The sequence below is a fragment of the Danio rerio genome, chromosome 9, assembly GCF_052040795.2.
Source record: "Danio rerio strain M-AB ecotype USA chromosome 9, GRCz13ab, whole genome shotgun sequence".
Taxonomy (NCBI): Eukaryota; Metazoa; Chordata; class Actinopteri; order Cypriniformes; family Danionidae; genus Danio; species Danio rerio.
In genome coordinates, this window is record NC_141029.1 from 54,549,977 (window position 1) to 54,571,741 (window position 21,765).

A 21,765-nucleotide genomic window follows, 5' to 3' on the forward strand; every position below is an offset into this window, starting at 1 on the left:
AAAATGTTTTATTTTAGGTAAATACATAAAGCTGTGGGTGATTTTTCAGATTTGAGATCACCAGCATTTATATATTTATATGAAACCAGAAGTTTACATGCATTTTAAAAAGTAACATACCCATTTTTAAAAATGTCTGATGGTAAATCATACTAAAATTTACTATTTTAGGTCTGTCAGGATTACCTAAATCATTTACATTTGCTAAATGCCAGAATAATGAGAGAATTTTTAGTTTTGAGAATTTTCTCATTTCTAGACATTAAAAGTTTACACACATTTCCTTGGTATTTTTTTCAGCTTTGCTTTTAAACTGTTTAACTTTGGTCAAATGTTTTGGGTCTCCTTCCACAAGCTTCCCACAATAGTTGGCAGTAATTTTGGCCCATTCCTCCTGACAGAATTGGTGTAACTGAGTCAGATTTGTAGGCTGTCTAGCTCGCACAAGCTTTCTCAACTCTGCCCACATATTTTCTATAGGATTGACATCAGGGCTTTGTGATGGCCACTCCAAAACATTCATTCTGTTGTCCTTAATGCACATTTTAACTCATTTGGTAGTATGCTTAGGGTCATGGTCTGTTTGGAAGACCCATTTGTGGCCAAGGTTTAATGTCCTGGCTGATGTCTTGAGATGTTGCTTCAGTATTTCTACATAATGTTCTTTCTTCATGATGCCATCTATGCTGTGAAGTGGACCAGTCCCTCCTGCAGCAAAACAGCCACACAACATGATGCTGCCGCCCCCATATTTCACAGTAGGGATGGTGTTCCTAGGCTTGTAAGCTTTCCCCTTTGTCCTCCAAATGTAACACTGGTCAAACAGTTCACTCTTAGCTCCATCAGAGCACAGGACATGTCTCCAATATTAGTGTTTTCCCAGTGTAATTCAGCAAATTGTGATCTGGCTTTGTTGTTGATTCTGGCTTGTTGATTTTCCCATGTTGTCACACAAGGAAGCAGTGTGTTTGAGGTTTTCCTTCAATACTATTCTACAGTTGTGCCTCCAATTAACTCAAATGTTGTCAATTAGCCAATCAGAAACTTCCAAAACCTTGACACCATCATCTGAGCTTTTAGAGGCAGAATAGTCTTATTGTATATAAACTTGACTTTCAAGAAAAGTTATAAAATTTTTTTAATTCATATCTCTCTCATTATTCTGCTATTAAGCAGAACAGGAACAAGGATATCTAGAAGCTTGTGTGAATCAAAAAAAGTGACTAATTTTACATGTAGAAGATACAAAAATCCAAAGCTTGCAGGTTTGTCACTCCGAGCTAAGTGAATTAACAACCTTTTATCATAACTAAGTTTCTCATCAAATCTTCTGACCAATCAAATGCTCTCTAATACCTAACCCCCCCCCCCCCCCCCCCCCCCCCCCCCCACGAAGCACTCCTGCTTTATTCATTTGAGCTCACGGCTCACTTGTTTGAGCTCTGATAAACAATAAATGCTATTGGCTGTTTTTTTAAAGGAGGAGGGGCTACTTTACCAGCGCTAATTCCAGAATCAGAGACTGAAATTCACTACCTTTTAAGACCTTTTTTAAGACTCTTTCTATACATTTTAAGACCTCATCACCAATTTAGCTTTTAACATTGCCAACATTTTTACTTGAAGTATATTTACTAAATACTGCTTGTAACTAATCCTAAACTAAAACATTAGTCATTTACTAAATAAAAAGGCTAATCCAGCAGGTGGCGTCTACAACAGCGGGATGGTTTCCTTGGTTTCTGCACTAAATAAAGCAGCATGATGGGATTTTATCGATTTCATAAACCACATACCATCCCAATATTTAAAGATTAAATTCAATAAAACTTCAGCATGCTGATACAAAACTGAATACCTTGTAAAAGATTTTTAAATACATTTATAGGGCCTTAAATTTTTCTAAATGGATTTATGAAAGCCATTTTTAAGACCCCGTGGACACTGTTTATATTCCATGTCTTCATGTTTCAGTTCAAATTACGTCACGCATCGAACAAAAATGCAAAAATCTCAAAAATGAGAACAGATTTCAGTTTGGCTACTAGCTGAAGTACACACATAATTGCACATTAAGCAGAACAGAAACACATTTGATCATCCTAACTTACCTAAAAGAGAAAAAGTTTAGTCACATTAACATCTGACTTTTTTTTTATGGTTATATGCCTTTTTATACAGTGTATGTAAGCTTCTGCTTTCAACTGTGTGTGTGTGTGTATATATATATATATATATATATATATATATATATATATATATATATATATATATATATGCAGTCTTAAGGATATCTACAAGCTAGTGTGAACCAAAAAAAAGTGACTAATTTTACACGTAGAAGATACAAAAATCCAAAGCTTGCAGGTTTGTCACTCCGAGCTAAGTGATGTCAAATCTAGCAGGATTTTATCGAATTCATAAACCACATACCATCCCAATATTTAAAGATCAAATTCAGACAAACGTTAGCATACTGATACAAAACTGAATACCTCGTAAAACACCATTTAAGATTTTTTAAATACTTTTATAGGGCCTTAAATGTCTCTAAATGGATTTATGAAAGACATTTTTAAGACCCCGTGGACACTGTTTATATCCCATGTCTTCATGTTTCAGTTCAAATTACGTCACGCATCGAACAAAATTGCACATCTCAAAAATGAGAACAGATCTGACCTGTCCTCCTGTTATCTTTTCATTATCTTTATTATAAGTATTACTAACATTATCATTATGAAGGTTGCAGTAGTTGTACTTGTTGTAGTAGTAGTAGTCGTTGTAGTAGTATCGATTGTAATTGTGATTATTGAAGTAGTAGTTCCTGTAGTAGTTGATGTCGTTGGTATAGTGGTAGCAGAAGCAGTAAAGGTGTCGTTGTAGCAGTAGTAGTAGTAGTCGTTGTTAGTGTTGTAGTATCAGTAGTAGATGTTGTTGACGTAGATGTTGTAGTGGCAGTGATTGCTGTAGTAGCAGTAGTAGACGTTGTTGTATTAGTTGTAGCAGACACTGTAGTAGTATCAGTAGTGGTGGTCATTGTTGTAGTAGTATCAGTAATAGTAGACATTGTAGTAGTAGTAGTCGTGGTTGTGGCTGTAGTAGCAGCAGTAGTTGTTGTAATATAAGTAACTTTCTGTAGTAGTAGTTGGTGTAGTACTTGTGAATTATTATCATTGTCAATTATTATTACTGTTGTCCTCTTTCTTTTTACTGTCATTTTTACTATCATACATTACTAAGCATTGTTGTTACTCCCTACCACTGACTGGTGTCTTTCAATCTGGTTTACTTATATCTGCGATACTTGCTTCATTTATTGACTGTTATTATTCCTTATGTATGTATTCTGACCTGTCCACCAAGTTACCTTTACACGCACACACACACCTACCAGGGGTCCGTTCTTCGTACCTCGCTTAAATGATCTAAGATGTTTTGGCAGATCCTGGATCTGTTCATCTCGATAACTGATCTCTCGCTAATTTGGTTCTCCAAACAAGTTCGCGAAGCAGATTAGAATGTCTGGATAAACTGATCTGAGATCGCTGCTTGTGTTGTGAAGGACAGATCTATCGATCCTCGAAATCATGATCAGCAATGCAGCGATTGGCTGAAGGCACAGCAGCGTAATGACATCATCTGATTAATATTCAATTATCCATGTGAGCAAAATTACATCAATTGAGCAGTAAACCGTTTGTTAAATATGACACGCAATAACCTTCCACATTTGTTGTGAGCTGCAGGCTTTACACTGTCATGTGTCAAGTGTATTCATCATGTTTTTCAATGCAAATCAGTGTATTTAGTTCTACATTTAGAGCAGATTTTCTTTATTATAGTAGCCGTTTTTTTAATGGGTGTAAAGAATAACTGGTTGTTTACAAAAGCATTTTGATATTTTAAAGGCATCTGAAACTTTTGTGAAGCATCAAATCACTGGCATATTAACTATCAAAACATGTTTATGACTGCATAAATGTATTATTGCTTTAAGAAAAAGTCACATATTCTGCATTTCTATTATACACAATTTGTATTAAAGCGATGTAAAAAGTTCAAATCAATAAGTTTTCTCTTTGCACCACCAGGTGGCAGTCTTTGTACTTTCATTTCAAGGGTGCAGATTGCATAAGTTTTATTAATAAGTATAACTTTATTTATTTTATTAATGACTATAACTTTATATATAGTTAAAAAATATGTACCATTTTTCGAAGTGTATATAACTACAACTAAAAGAAAATATCAGAATTCAGTACATGCTTTTTGTATTATCTTTGCTTGAACTGAGCCGATCTAATCCTGTTTATGTGAATTGAACCTGCTCCCGATCAGGTTTGACCAAGCAGAACTGTTGACAACAACTCTCGGATCAGCTTTAAAGAACGAAACGATCCTGGATCATGTCAAATCGTCAACATCCAAATCCAGCTAACTGAGTAATCCACCTATGAAGAACGGATCCCAGTACCTGACTATATTGTTATTGTTTTTGTTTTGTTTTTTGTTTTTTGTTGATGTTTCTTTGTATTTGTATGATCCCAATTTATGTACCTTTTTGCATATTCTAATAAAAAAAAAAAATGAGAACAGATTTTAGTTTGGAAACTATCTGAAGTACACACATGATTGCACATTAACATCTGATATGTAAATGTTTGTGATGACTGTAGTGTAGTGCGAGTGCGTTTCTCACTCCGGGGTTCCAGAAGAGCTCCGCGAACACCACGAGTGCTGCAGAGTGCAGTGTGAGCCCCATGTTAGCGGCGGTGATGGACAGAACGGCCACACAGCTCTGCTGGGACGCCTGGAAACGCTCACACAGCAGCTGACGCTCCGCTGACGGTGTCGAGCCGTCGATACGGATGAAGCTGATGCTCTGAACACACAAACAACACAGCATACACTAGGGCTGAACAATATATCATTTGAGCATCGATATCGCAATGTGTGTATCCTCAAATGTCACATTGCAGGATTAATATTAAAAGATAAAGATATGATACATATATTGTTTAGATTATTTATACAATGATCTTATTTTAAGCTTGATTGTTGAATTTTTAAATACTGTTAGACTCCCTATAAAAACCATACAGCACTGTTTATTTCTTTATTCTTGCTCTGTCATATTTATGTATGCTTGTCATTTATTATATTTTATGCAGATGCACAGCATAGAAAATGACTTGATCTGTCCAGTCGATCTAAAAATGAAATCTTTCCAAATAGAGCTATTCAAATCATCTGGTGAAATTATATTCATTTGGCAATACATAACGCAGGAAAACAAAATTTTTCCAATATCGTGCAGCCCTAACATACACCTAAACAACTATTTTGCTACCTGTTCAAACTACTTATTTAAAATGAGCTAAAACAACACAAGGGGTGTAATTATTTTGGGACAACTTAAATGTTTAATCCACCTAGAATTTGTTAAGTAAATCGACAACATGACTGAATTGTGTGGAACTCAATCAGCTATACATTCTACTTAAAAGACACTTGTTTGGAAAAAGGCTAATTTTACTGCTCCCCTAGAGTTAAACAGATGTGTTTTGCCATTTTTCAAACCATTGAGATGATATTCGGATCTGACGGGAACACTTTTAGCTTAGCTTAGCATAAATAATTGAATCAGATTAGACCATTAGCCTTTCACTCAAAAGTTTGAACAATTTTTCCTATTTAAAGGGAGAATTTACCCAGAAATGAAAATTCTGTCATCATTTACTAGGCCTTTACTTGTTCCAAATCTTTATGAGTGTCTTTCTACTGTTAAACACAAAAGCAGATATTTAGAAAAATGTTGTAAACCTGTAACCACTGACTTTCATATTGTTTTTCTACTATGCAAGTCAATGGTTACAGGTTTTCAGCTTTCTTTAAAATTTATTATTTTGTGTTTATCAGAATAAAGAAACTCATGAATGTTTGAAACCACTTGAGGGTGAGTGGATAATGAGTAAATTCTCATTTTTGGATAAACTATCCTTTCAATAGACACAAACAACACACATCTATATCACACAATATTGAAATGAACACTCCACTTATTTTGAAAAAAGGTTCATTCTACAGTTGCTGTGTTAAGAGTTGAGTTTTAGCATTTTTGACACCATTCAGATGATATCCGGATCTGACGGGAACACTTTTAGCTTGGCTTAGCATAAACAATTGAATCAGATTAGACCATTAGCATTTCACTCAAAAGTTTGAATAATTTTCCTATTTAAAGGGATAATTCAGCCAAAAAGTTTTATTCTGTCATCATTTACTAGGCCTTTACTTGTTCTAAACCTTAATAAGTGTCTTTCTACTGTTAAACACAAAAGCAGATATTTAGAAAAATGTTGTAAACCTATAACCATTGACTTTTATGTGTTTTTTTTACTATGTAAGTCAATGGTTACAGGTTTTCAGCTTTCTTTAAAATATATTCTTTGGTGTTTAACAGAAGAAAGAAACTCATGAAGGCTTGAAACCACTTGAAGGTGAGTGATTAATGAGTACATTTTCATTTTTTTGATGAACCATCCCTTTAATACACACACACCACACACATCTACTGTATATCACACTTTACTGAAATGAAAACTGCACTTATTTTGTAAATAGGCTCATTTTACAGGCCCTGTGTTAAGAGCTGATTTTTAGCATTTTTGAAACCATTCAGATGATATCCGGATCTGACAGGAACACTTTTAGCTTAGCTTAGCATAAATAATTGAATCAGATTAGACCATTAGCCTCTCACTAAAAAGTTTCAATAATTTTCACAATAAAAAGGGAGAATTCACCCAGAAATTTAAAATTCTGTTATCATTTACTAGGCCTTTACTTGTTCCAAACCTTTATGAGTGTCTTTCTACCATTAAACACAAAAGCAGATATTTTGAAGAAGGCTGAAAACCTGTAACCACTGACTTACATTGTAGGGAAATAGACACTATGGAAGGCAATGGTTAAAGGTTTTTAGTTTCAATGATATCATTCATTTATTAATTTTCTTTTCGGCTCAGTCCCTTTATTAATCTGGGAATTGCCACAGCGGAATGAACCGCCAACTTATCAAGCATATGTTTTATGCAGCGGATGCCCTTTCAGCTGCAACCCATCACTGGGAAACAATAATATCATTCATTCATTTTCTTTTCGGCTCAGTCCCTTTGAGAATCAGAGGCCATAACAGTGTAATGAACCGCCAACTTATCCAGCATATGTTTTATGGAGCGGATGCTCTTCCAGCTGCAACCCTTCACTGGGAAACAATAATATCATATAATATAATAATAAAAGGTAGATTTTTAGATTTTATGTCTCAGTGCTGGGGACTATTTATAGGTGCTGCATAAATAAAATCATTGTGTCTGCTGCAATTGGAGGTCTCTAAGGTTTTTTGGCAACAGCTAGGTGGTTGTTAGGGCAATTTGAATGATTTCTGAATGGTCTGGTTGGTAAGGTGTTCTAGGTGAATGGTTGGTGGTTATTACGTTATCAAATTTGACTAATCCAGATTCATAATTAGTCTTAATTCATTGTAAAAAAATAAAATAGAATATATTTTTAAATAAAAATAAATGAAGTAAAAACAAAAAAAACACAATAAGATAAATGAAATAGATACATAAATAAATAAAAAATAAACTGTACCTTCTCCCCAAGTTCTTTGGTTATACTGTCCAGCACCAGTTTATGATGAGCAAACACCAGAAACTTCTCTCGTCCGCACTCCAACATGTCTGAGATATACTCCCTGAAAAACACATCAAAAACTGCGTTTACTACCACCGATATACTTCTAAAATATGTTGTAAGACTATAGCATGCTAGTATACAAGTCTGGCATGTTTTAACATAATCTAAACATGAATTACCATGTCACTAATGTTCTAAAGTGTTCCTGCTGCTCTCCAGTTGTTTATAGCATGCTTCAGCACACTGATTTAACTAATGAAATTTAGGAGTCACCATAATAAATGAATGTATGTTTTTGTGGAACTCCATGAAGCTGTGATGTTTGCTTTGTGCTCATAATGGACAGACATACATGATAGCTCTGATCTTGGCCTCTGCTGTGTGGTTGAAGAAAACCAGGAGTGCTTCTTTCTCCTGGGATTTCTGCACATAAACACAGAAAAGATCATTAAACAAATTCTGTCATTGTTTTTTAATCCCAAACCCATCCATCCCCATTTATTTAAACTATTAGTAACTCTTGCTGTACACAACATTTGATAAAAACAAAGTAAATGACTAAGTTTAGATTTTTTTTCTTCAGTAAAAAATGGTAATAATGATATATTTTTTTATATATTTTGCAAACATTCATTCATTTCTTCATTTTCTCTTCACCTTAGTCCCTTCATTAATCCGGGGTCACAGTGATTACCACGAATCTCTTTAGTTTTCAAGTAGGTTTAAAGCACAGAATGAGTGTGAACCCTATTAATAAAATCTATTTATGAGGTTATTTCTTTATATATAAATGCTCCAATATATTATTGCATATACAAATAGATATTGCATATAATATTTTATGTGCTAGTCGAAATTGCATATATTATTGCATATACTAACAAATATCGTATATAATATTGCATATACTAATAGATATTGCATTTAATATTGCATATACAAATATATATTGCATATACGAATAGATATTGCATATACTAATAGATATTGTATATAATATTGCACATACGAGTAGATATTGCATATATTATTGCATATACTAATAGATATCGTATATAATATTGCATATACTAATAGATATTGCATTTAATATTGCATATACAAATATATATTGCATATACGAATAGATATCGTATATAATATTGCATATACTAATAGATATTGCATATAATATTTTATGTACTAGTCGAAATTGCATATATTATTGCATATACTAATAGATATCGTATATATTATTGCATATACTAATAGATATCGTATATAATATTGCATATACTAATAGATATAGCATATAATATTGCATGTACTAATAGATATTGCATATAATATTGCATATACAAATATATATTGCATATACGAATAGATATTGTATATACTAATAGATATTGTATATATTATTGCACATACTAGTAGATATTGTATACAATATTGCATATATTAATAGATATTGTATATATAATTTCATGTACTAGTAAATATTGCATATATTATTGCACATACTAGTAGATATTGCATATGTTATTGCATATACTGATAGATTTCATATATAATATTGCATATACTAATAGATATTGCATATATTATTTCATATACTAGTAGATATTGTATATAATATTGCATATACAAATAGATATTGCATATACTGTTGTACATACTAGTAGATATTGCATATTCTAATACATATCGTATAAACTATTGCATATACTAATAGATATCGTATAAAATATTGCATATACTAATAGATATCGTATATAATATTGCATATACTAATAGATATTGTATGTAATATTGCACATACGAGTAGATATTGCATATATTATTTCAAATACTAGTAGATATTACATATACTACTGCACATACTAGTAGATATTGTATACAATATTGCATATATTAATAGATATTGTGTATATCATTTCATGTACTAGTAGATATTGCATATATTATTGCACATACTAGTAGATATTGCATATATTATTGCATATACTAATAGATATCGTATAAAATATTGCATATACTAATAGATATTGTATATAATATTGCATATACTAATAGATATTGCATATAAAAATAGATAATGCATATACTAATAGACATCGTATATAATATTGCATACGCTAATAGATATTGCATATTCAAACAGATATTGCATATACGAATACACATACTAGTAGATATAGCACATAATATTGCATATACTAAAAGATATGGCATATACAAATAGATATTTCATATACTATTGCACATACTAATAGATATTGTATTTAATATTGCATATACTAATATTGTATGTGATATTGCACATACTAGATATTGCATATATTATTTCATATACTAGTAGGTATTGTATATAATATTGCATATACTATTGCAAATACCAGTAAATATTGCATATATCACTGAATATACTAATAGATATTGCTTATAATATTGCATATACTAATAGATATTGTATATAAGATTGTATATATTACTGCATATACTAATAGATATTGTATATAATATTGCATATACTAATAGATATTGCATTACCAAATAGATATTGCATATATACTATTGCACATACTAGTAGATATTGCATATATTATTGCATATACTAATAGATATTGTATATAGCGCATATACTTATAGATATTGCATATACTAATAGATGCATATACTGTTGTGGCAATAATGATTTTTTTCTTTTACATATTCTTCAGCCCTAGCACTTTTCTAAGTGTTTGCACTGACGTTGTGGTATCCTTTGGCGAGCTCTCTGGCCGCGGCATTGAGGGCTGCTTTGGTCCTGGAGTTGATGCCGTCTGTGGTTACAGTGACCACTTTCCTCTGTTTGGCAGGCAGCTGTGAAAGCACCTCTGATTTGAGGCGTCGGAGCATCAGAGACTCCTCTAGCAGCAGCTTGAGTTCAGTCAGATTAGAGGAGCTGGAGTAATCCCAACCCCACGGCAGCTGCAGACGGAGATATGGCAAGCGGGTTTGACATTTAATTCATTCATTTTCTTTTCAGCATAGTCCCTTTATTAACCTGAGGTCCCCACTGCGGAATGAACCGCCAACTTATCCAGCATATGTTTTACACAGTGGATGCCCTTCCAACTGCAACCCATCAGTAAGAAACATCCATACACACTCATTCACACACATACACTACGGACAATTTTAGCCTACCCAATTGACCAGTACCACGTCTTTGAACTTATGGGGGATACTGGAGCACCCGGAGGAAACATGCAAACTCCACACAAAAAAAGCCAACTGACCCAGCCGAGGCTCGACCCAGCGACCTTTTTGTATTGAGGCGAGCATGCTCCTCACTGCGCCATCGCGCAGCCCCTTTAAATTCATAACTCGTAAAAATTGAATTTAGAAACATGTTAGCAAACATGCTAACTCATGCTAGTATAATATGAAAAATGCTGAAGCATTACCAACATGTTAGTTTGAGCAATCAAATTGTTAAACACTCTAAAAACCATGCAAACAACATGCTAATTAATGCTAGCAAAAACAAAAATAAGTTATTCACATTAAAACATGCTAACAACATGCTAATCAGTACTAGCAGAAACATGTAAACAACATGCATTTTTATGCCAACAATTACTAAAACCTATGCTAAAATAATGGTAAACATGCAGAAATATTGCTGACAACATGTTATTCCTTCAGTCAAATTGTTAAACATGCTAAAAACATGCAAACAACATGCTTAATTATGCTAACAATTACTTAAATATGCAATGATAATTCATGTTAGAAACATGCTAATCTACGCTAACAATTGCTTAAACATGCAAGAATAATTCATGCTAAAAACATGCTTATTCATGCTAACAATTGCTTAATTATGCTAGATTAATTCATGCTAGAAACATGATAATTTATGCTAACAATTGCTTAAATATGCTAGGATAATTCATGATAGAAGCATGCACATTTTTGCTAACAATTGATTAAATAAGCTAGGATAATTCATGCTAAAACCATGCTTATTTATGCAAACAATTGCTCAAATATGCAAAAATATACCATGCTAAAAACATGCTAATTTATGCTAACAATTGCTTAAATATGCTAAAATAATTCATTCTAGAAACATGCTTATTTATGCTAACAATTGATTAAATATGCAAGGATAATTCATGCAAAAACATGCAAATTTATGCCAACCATTGCTAAAATATGCTAGGATAATTTATGCTAGCAACATGCTAATTCATGCTAACAATTGCTTAAATATGCTAGGATAATTCATGTAAGAAACATGCTAATTAATGCTAACAACTGCTTAAACATGCTAGGATAATTCATACTAGAAATATTCTAATTATTGCTAACAATTGCTTAAATATGCTAGAATAATTTATGCTAGAAACATGCTAATCTACGCTAACAATTGCTTAGACATGCTAGGATAATTTATGCTAAAACATGCTAATTTATGCTAACAATTGCTTAAATATACTAGGATAATTCATGCTAGAAACATGCTAATGTACGCTAACAATTGCTTAAACATGCTAGGATAATTCATGCTAAAACATGCTAATTTATGCTAACAATTGCTTAAATAGGCTAGGATAATTCATGCTGGAAACATGCTAATTTATGCTAACAATTGGTTAACATGCAAAGATAATTTATGCTAAAACATGCTAATTTATGCTAACAAGTGCTTAAAAATGCTAGGATAATTCATCCTAGAAACATGCTAATTTACGCTAACAATTGCTTAAATATGCTAGGATAATTCCTGCTAGAAACATGCTAATTAATGCTAACAATTGCTTAAATATGCTAGGACAATTCATGCTAGAAACATGTTAATTTACGCTAACAATTGCTTAAACATGCTAGGATAATTCATGCTAAAACATGCTATTTTATGCTAACAATTGCTTAAATAGACTAGGATAATTCATGCTGGAAACATGCTAATTTATGCTAACAAATGGTTAAACATGCAAAGATCATTTACGCTAAAACATGCTAACATCATGCTAATTTTTGTCAATAATATTAAAATAGCAACATAAAATGTAAGCAAAATGTTGTAACATGTTTCCCTTCTTGTAAGACATGCAAGCAGCATGTTAAATCTTTTACATGTTGAAAACGGTAGCAAACATCATCATCAAATTAAATAAAGATTTAAATATTTCATTAAACAGAATAGATGAACGTACCTGTTTGGCATCGCAGTATCGTGTGCCGAAGTCATGAAAGCGTGGAAACAGTGCGGGCCGGACAGCCTGAATCTGAGTGTAGAGTTCAGCGGGTCTGGACATGGCTGGCGTTCCTGACAGCAGGATCACTCTCTTAGCTGTCTGTTATATTAGAAACACACCAGAGCGTAATTATCAGCTCAACACAAGCTAATGATGTCAACCAAAATCAAAGAACAAATCCAGTCTTCACAATATACAGTAAAACTGAAATGCGAAAACCATAACAGGTGTAAGAGGCTAAATCAGGAATGGGCAAACTCGGTCCTGGAGGGCCGGTGTCCTGCACAGTTTAGCTCCAACCCTAATCAAACACACCTGCTTATAGATTTCTTGTGATCTTAAAGACACTGGCTGTTTCTCAATTCCAAGAACACAGAGAACGGACTTGCGTTCTTGTGGAGACCGGTCTTGCCAGGTGTCCTCGGAAGAACGAACTCAGGAGACCGTGAGGGCAGAGAACGCATCCTTTGAGAAATGGGATGCTGCGTTCTTCCTGATGGTCATGTGACCTTCACGCGTTTTAAATAGTAAATTATTTAAACATTACAGCACTCATACAACAATTTATTGTTTCTCCCCTCTTCAAAATATATACTTTGCATAAAAACATTATAAATATACTCTGCACAATATAAATAAAACAGATTTTAATACGAATTTCAGCAAACAAACAACCCTTAATGTGTTTATTCCTTTATTAAGATGTCCAAGTTAATGATTACTTTCACCGGTTCATTTAGGGAAACTCCTGAGGTAAATAAGTCATATCTCTGAACTTTATTAATAAATCTAAATAAAATGTTGCGCTTCCCACCTCCAGTCGCAATGACTTCTGGGACTTCCAGAGCGAGTTCGCTGCTCAAGTCTGCATCAGTGCGTCCTCGATATCACACATTCGGGAAGTTTCACGCGTCCTCCGCACTTGCGGTCTTGAGTATTGGAACTGAACTTGGGCAGCTGATGATGCCGTTGCACGAGAACACGAGGACGCAAGACCGCTGAAGAACGCATATTGAGAAACAGCCACAGATTAGCATGTGCAGGTGTGTTTGACTAGTGTTGGAACAAAACTCTGCAGGGACACCGGCCCTCGAGGATCAAGTTAGCCCATCCCTGGGCTAAATGATCATATGCATTTGTTTATATGACAAAACATGTCTTTTTGACTCGAGAAGGTCCATACTGACTACAAAGGCAGATACTGATAAGATCAGGGCCTGGTGTGTGGACTTTGGGGGTTTTACAAAGTGGTCACATGTTGATTGGTCAGTTTGAAAGTCTCAGCATTTGGGTCACATGGTCAAGAAAGATACAAAACAGGTGGTAAAAGCTGATCAGCCTCTTCTTTTCCTGGTCTGCTCTTCTCCTCCTCTGGAGTCTATCTTTGAGGCCTACTTGCTCTCTTTGTCTCTCTCTCCCTACCCCTGTGTCTCTCCTTCTACCTCTGGTAACTTTATTTTTAATTTAAGCTGGGTACAATTTATATCATATGTTTTATCATTTCATGTTTTATCATTTTATACAGTTGTTTGTAATTAATGCAGTTGTAACCACAGAGAATTATTGCCATTAAATCATCTCATTTTCAAGTATTTGTGAATTACTTTTGATTTAACATCAACTTTTAATTACTCCATATTGCAATAGAATACAATCACATAATATCAACGCTCTTCCACATTTTAAGCTATTAATGCTGCCCTTATTTCTGTTTTAAGATTGCAGAAGAATGGTTTGACTAGAGATGTACAGTTTTTTACCATCAATACTGATAACCTTTTAGTCAAACTACAGTTCGAACCGCTGCGGTTAAAACCCATTCCTACACAGGCAATGTGTGGGATCAACTAAGAAAGTGCAATAAAGGGAAAAGAAGTTTATTTAAGAGTATTTAGATTCAAGTAATTACAGCACAGGACATTCGAGTACTTAATAATATGAATAATAATTATTTTATTTTACATAAGAAGATGCCAAGAACGGAAAGGAAGTTTAAGAGTATTTATATCATATAAAAGTCTTTATTATTGTAATTATTCTAACTAAATAAAAACGTGCATTACTGCATTAAGATATTAAAGTACAGTACATTCGAGTATTAAATAATATACAAATAATATTAATAATAATTACTTTATTTTACATTATAACTAACAAATTGAGGGGGAGAAATACAATGATGTGCTTTTATTTTCTCGGTCTCCCTCGCGACAATGAATGAATGTAGCCTTTGACAGCAAGCATCAGTGTTTTTAATGATTAAATTGAGAATAAGGGATGATGATGGGGCGGGTGGTGCTGGATATGTGCATAACTTTGATTAAAATCCTGCTGGTGCCCCTGGAAGAGAGAACTCAGAATGGAGATGTCGGCATATTTGTGCCAGTCTGTCAGATAAAATTGCTTAAAACACTTTAATATTTTAGAGAAAGTTGTTAAAGCTTGCATAGCCAATGACTGGGTATATCCACCCGTGACCAACTCATCTGTAAATATGCAGCCTGTTTTCTGATCACCTGACCACCTCATTAACAGCAGCACCCACTAAAATAACTGATAAATGATGTGCTCCTATTGGGCCGTGTCACCCACGTGGTGGAACTCGTTGTAAAAAACGAGAAAAAATTAAACATGCTAGACTTTCTGCGACGGTGTCGTAAGGCGTCGCAGGCATGGGATCGGTTGTCGTGAACTATGCCACATTTCACGAGAAGAAACGATTGAATCACGACGCCTATGGCTACGTTCACAATGCAAGGCTTGGTGCTCAAATCTGATTTTTTTTGCATGGTCCTAAACTGACCCACATGCGCAAAAGTACATCACGGAGAGCACAAAATGTTTAATTATGCACACGTGAGTGCTGCATGAGTAAGCACTTTGTCAGATCATGCTTATATAATTATTACCCTTTTCACAGACAACCGTGGTGTATTTCATGAACTGTAAATGATTGTTCTGCCACTAATAACGTTAAAGCATCTGAGACCTCAAATAAGTCTCCAGTGATTAAAAAAAACACTGATCGTTTGTGATTTATGACCACCGCGGTGTGTGGCGCTCTGATTACCAGTGTAATGAACTCACCAAGGGTTAATGAGTAGCCGCCGACTGAGCTGTGAAGGTGGAGTTGGTTCATCTTAGTTTGCGGAGTTATTTAATTTTATTTCGTTATAAACAGCAGACACGTGCAGAAAGGTGGTTTGAGTGCTCGAGGACCAGCCTTATTTTTCTCTCAGAGAGTAAGTTTTTTCTCCTTTGCACACAGGTCCCCTGTCCGCAACACGTTTCGGAGGCGAGGCGGAGATGGCGCGACCTTGCGGGGATATGAAAAGTGGAGAACGCGCCTTTTCCTTTGATCTCGTTTTTGGTGTATTTTGCTGACATGAGTATGATTTTCTGTGTTTTTGCTTAACTTTCATTTGGGTAAAATTATTTTGCCCACTTTGAGAAATTTTGTGAGTTTCGTTCATGTTTATTTAGATTGATTTGTATGTTATTTTTTGGCTCTGCTCTTTCCAGACAATATTGAGATTTATCTCCTTAAGTTCACTCTTTTCTCAGAGTAAGATGGATAGGGAAGATGTCGTACAACTTACATTTTGCAAACACGTAGAAAACGTATTGTTAAAGACATCAGAGGTGAACGTCATCTTTATATTTATTTTATTCAGTATAGGGAAGAAATGCGGCGCTGCGCTGAAGGACTTTTTTTTTTCTTTTCGTCAGTTTTTAGCGAGGTAAGAGAGGTTATTCATAAATTAGAATTGTTTTGTTATATTTCTTTCTTTTGTTTGGCTTCACTATCGTCCCCTTACTCGAGTTTAACAATTTATTGTTTGATCCTTTTTTGCTACATTATGATATTATTTTTATTAGTGTAAATGTTGTAGTGTAAATATCCTTAATGCACCATGTAGAGCAAGCTTCAAGTGTTCATTGAGATGTGATTGAGATTGTGTTGTCTGTCATATCTTTCGTCTGTCTTTTCGGGGGTTTTTTCTCGTAAAGGACGGCTTTCGAAAATGATGACATGGGACTCTGCTGGGTAGTTGCCCTGGTTTTCCAGCACTTGTTTAGGTCTGTAATTTCTTAGCATCTTCATAAGGCTGGTGTTGGTTTAAATGATGAAACAGGCTGGTGGTGTTGCCTGCTTTTGATGACACGAGTCGTCTTGCGCAGTTTGCAGTGCACGTTGCTGTTTTGTGTCAGATAGCAAAAAACTAAATAGCTCAAGATTGAGGTCTAGTGACGTTTCTTGTCAACAATGTCTGCGACTCTGACCTTTTTTTACCCTTTTTTCTTACTCCTTTAAGTACAACTAAGGGTGCTTTCACACCTGTGAATCGATTCAGTTGTTCCGAAACAGAGATTACAAATGTTACATTGATGCTCTTTGCTCTTGGAGCGGTTCGCTTTCACACTGCAAAGTTTCTAATCGGACCAAAAGAGCTTAAACAAGTCACGTGTGAGTAAACTCTCCTCACAATGGTCAGAGTATCAGGGTTTATTTTGCAGCGTCCCGCTCAGCTGTCAGGAGAGGTGGTGGTTTGGTGGTGATTGACAGGGTGCGCGCGCGCGACATGTCTGAGGAGAGATGCGGTGGGGAGGGGTGAGAAGGGTGCGCGACGATGCCTATTTGAGGACCGGGAGGGAGACGCGAGATTACCGGGAGATCATCACTCGTTTGCGGGCATCCGGAGACTCAGGAAACTTCCCGCCCTACTCATAATTCTCTCTTCATATAGCCGTAAGCCTATTACATATCCATAAAACACTGTGACATAACCGCGATTGGATCGGATCGCTTTCTCACTGCAATCGAACCGCTCCAGGGTTTGTTTCAATCGAGCCGAGACCACCTCATTCAAGCGATCTCGGAGCGATTACTTTGGCGCGGAACAGAGCGCGATTGCCCTGTTCACATATGCCAAACGAACCCTGCTAACTGGGCAAACAAGACACGTTCCGAAACTAAAGTGTAGGTGTGAAAGCACCCTAACACTGTATGGCTGTAAACTTGTAAGGCGTGCGGCATCCGGAAGGGCAGGCTGCAAAATGCTTGCGCAATGTTACGCATAGTGCGTAAATATTATTGAGCAATTATCACACTGTCATAATCGTTTTATCGAAAATTTTTATATCAGTATAATTACTGATATCGAATTATCGCCCAGCCCTAGGAGGTATATATATATATATATATATATATATATATATATATATATATATATATATATATATATATATATATATATATATAAACTGTATTTAAAAATGAATAACACTTTCTAATTCTCTGGTTTCTGAGATTCTCTGAGAATGGTTAATGCAAAGTAATATAATCCAGCTCTGTGAAGCTTTTGTAAATGGCAAATTAAAAAAATAATAATAATTGTGATTTAAAATGAATTCATTAACTAAAATCCAGAACTTCTGTGCTTGTTTGTAGAGCTACAATTTGGGCAAAAAATGTAAGTTACCATGTCCAAAAATATTTGTAACAATTAAGACATATTCACTGTAATATTCTCCTGTTAAATGATGCATTTAAATAAGAACTTAATTTAACATTACAGCTGTAAAATTACAATACTATAAAAATCTATTCATATAATGGCTGTAATGAGCTTTCAAATATGTCAAATAAAAAAAGGTTCAATTACAACACTATGGCCGTCTTCATTTCTTTGCTTAGGACCGAAACCTTAAGGCTTTTATTCATTTCCAGGCAAAATTTCTGGAAAAACCTGGCATGTTCCAAGCCTACTCATTCCTGATGCCCAGCAAGGCTTATTATGTAGGCAGCACAGCAGGCTTTGAGAAGCAGCCAAAGTCTGTGAACTCTAACCAAAGCACCGTGTTTTAAAGATCAGCACTATGAAAGATGCCTAAAATAACAGCAGACCTTGAGCAGAGGAAGAGCCGCCCGACAGCGAGCCGTTTTCATGTTCTTCAGGAAGTGAGACTCATCCTGCAGGGAAAAAAACAAACAAACAGATGAAATCAGAAGAGCTCAAACAGCTTTAAAGGTCTTGATATTTGAAGGACGCAGGGTTTATGGGATGATATGGCAAAGGCATTGCTATTTGGTTTCTATACAGAACTACTCTAGACACAATTATTCGCCCTCCTGTGAATTTGTTGTTCTTTTTCAAATGTTTCCCAAATAATGTCAGGATTTTTTCCCAGTATTTTTCACACTATTATATTTTTTCTTCAGGAGAAAGTCTTATTTGTTTTATTTCGGCCAGAATAAAAGCAGTTTTTAATTCTTTTAAACCTTTTTAAGATCATTATTTTAGCCCCCTTAAGCAATAATTTGTTTTGATAGTCTACAGAACAAACCACTGTTCTACAAAGACTTGCATAATTACCCTAACCTGCCTAATTAACCTAGTTAAGCCTTTAAGGGTGCTTTCACACCTACACTTTTGTTTCGGAACGTGTCTCGTTTGCCCAGTTAGCGCGGTTCGATTGGCATATGTGAACAGGGCAATCGCACTCTGTTCCGCGCCAAAGTAATCGCTCCGAGATCGCTTGAATGAGGTGGTCTCGGCTCGATTGAAACGAACCCTGGAGCGGTTCGATTGCAGTGAGAAAGCGATCCGATCCGAGCGCGGTTATATCACAGTATTTTATGAATATGTAATAGGCTTACGGCTACATGAAGAGAGAATTATAAGTAGGGCGGGAAGTTTCGCGAGTCTCCGGATGCCCGTAAACGAGTGATGATCTCCCGGTAATCTCGCGTCTCTCTCCCAGTCCTCAAATAGGCATCGTCACGCACCCTTCTCACCCCTCCCCACCGCGTCTCTCCTCAGACACGTCACGCGCGCACCCTGTCAATCACCACCAAACCACCACCTCTCCTGACAGCTGAGCGGGACGCTGCAAAATAAACCCTGACACTCTGACCAATGTGAGGAGAGTTTACTCGCACGTGACTTGTTTTAGCTCTTTTGGTCCGATTAGAAACTTTGCAGTGTGAAAGCGAACCGCTCCAAGAGCAAAGAGCAACAATGTAACAATTATAATCTCTGTTTCGGAACAACTGAATCGATTCACAGGTGTGAAAGCACCCTAAATGTCACTTTAAGCTGAACACTACTATCTTAAAAAATATCTAATCTAATATTATGTGCTGTCATCATGGCAAAGATAAAAGAAATCAGTTATTAGAGATGTTCGGCAGCTAGCTCTCTACAACTTTCACATGGTCGCCCACTGAAGCTAAGCAGGGCTGCGGCCGGTCAGTACCTGGATGAAAAATCACTTGGGAAAGCTAGGTTGCTACCAGAGGTGGTGTTAGTGAGGCCAGCAGGGGGCGCCCAACCTGCCGTCTGTGTGGGTCCTAATACCCCAGTATAGTGACGGGGACGCTATACTGCTCAGTGAGCGCCGTCTTTCAGATGAGAACAGAGGTCCTGACTCTCTGTGGTCGTTTAAAAAAAAATCCCATGGCTAAATTTGCCCACTGGTCGGTCCATCCTGACCTCCTAACCATCCCTATATCATAATTGGCTTCATCACGCTGGCCGTTTCTCAACATGCGTTCTTGTCTGTGCTTGTGTTCTTGTGTCCTCGTGAAACGTCATCAACCGTCGCCAAAGTACTGTTCCAATTCTAAAGTTCACATCTTTCCAAGTACACATGAAATTCCAGGATGTGTACTTGCTCTGGCCTTTAGCCAAGGATGCATCGAGAGGTGACTTGTGCGAACTTTCGGAGCTCAGGTATCCCAGAATGCATTGCAGTGTAACCAGCGAAAGCTAATGGCGGAGGAGGAAACCCGCACGGTTTTAAAAATACTCCTTTACTGTGTCACAAAATAAAGTTTTAAGAGTTTTTCAGGCGAGAATGTAGTTGTTGTAGTTGTATTCACAAAGATAGCGCTTCTTTAACGATGTGGCTCGGCTTATGCAGCTCCCCCGCCAGAGCAGCTTTACTTCGGCCAGGCCATCCCGGACGTACCGCTGGATCTCATCTCTTCACTGTAGTTAAAACATGATATTTAATACATCTTGTGAATATCTAACGGACAGTTTTTGGTCTTATAAATCTATTATTTATTCTCAGGTGTGTTATTTTGGCAGTGTTATTTTGTTACCTTTTATAATTGTCTTTAATTATGTTACCGTGTTGTACGCTGTTTGTCTTTGTTTACCAAATTGCTTGACGTAATCTTTATTTGTTATCGTGTATGTCTTTATTTCCTATTGTGGGTAAAATTACCATTGTAGTTTAATAACTCTGATAATCAAAGACGTGTCAGTGTATAATAACTCATTTTAATTAACATGTTTATGAATATTTGTGTACATTTTTTTAAATCAAAAATGTAGATTTATAATATTAATATAATATTTATTAAATCATTTTATTGTTAATGTACAGTGAAACTGATGAATCCATGGTGAGGTAAGTGACGTTATAAAGTACACTGCTGTTCCATTTGAAGAAGTACCCGACTTGTGTCCTCGCGTCCTCGGGAGTTCGTTCTTCCAAGTCTGAACTTGGCAAGTCTGAACTTCCAAGGACGCAAGTCCGAACTTTGCGTACTTGGTATTGAGGAACAGCCTCTGTCTCCTCTCCACCAATCAGCTGGTGTGTGGTGTGCGGTCTAGCGCAATATGGCTGCCGTCGCGTCATCCAGGTGGATGCTGCACACTGGTGGTGGATGAGAATTTTCCCCCCTATTGTGTAAAGCGCTTTGAGTGCCCAGAAAAGCGCTATATAAATGTAAGGAATTATTATTATTAGTAATTAAGACTATTATGTTTAGAATTGTCTTCCTCGATTGAAAAGTAGCTCGTATATGAAATAAGAA

General features: G+C 35.7%; 1 protein-coding gene across 7 annotated transcripts in view; it reads right to left on the minus strand.

The window, feature by feature from the left end:
• The window catches only part of LOC141376228 (SNF2 related chromatin remodeling annealing helicase 1-like), a 50,790-nt gene that overhangs the window by 7,130 nt on the left and 21,895 nt on the right, over nt 1–21,765 (minus strand). For 6 of the 7 annotated variants that reach the window (XM_087268475.1, XM_087268474.1, XM_087268478.1 and 3 more), the window contains 6 exons: nt 18,844–18,909; nt 12,894–13,034; nt 10,438–10,656; nt 8,060–8,130; nt 7,663–7,765; nt 4,703–4,885 (listed from right to left, as the gene is read on the minus strand). In XM_087268475.1, the coding sequence (XP_087124601.1) occupies nt 4,703–4,885; nt 7,663–7,765; nt 8,060–8,130; nt 10,438–10,656; nt 12,894–13,034; nt 18,844–18,909 (783 nt within the window). Of the gene's footprint in view, nt 1–4,702; nt 4,886–7,662; nt 7,766–8,059; nt 8,131–10,437; nt 10,657–12,893; nt 13,035–18,843; nt 18,910–21,765 lie in introns of those variants that run through there. The other variant, XR_015499929.1, reaches the window with a different exon arrangement.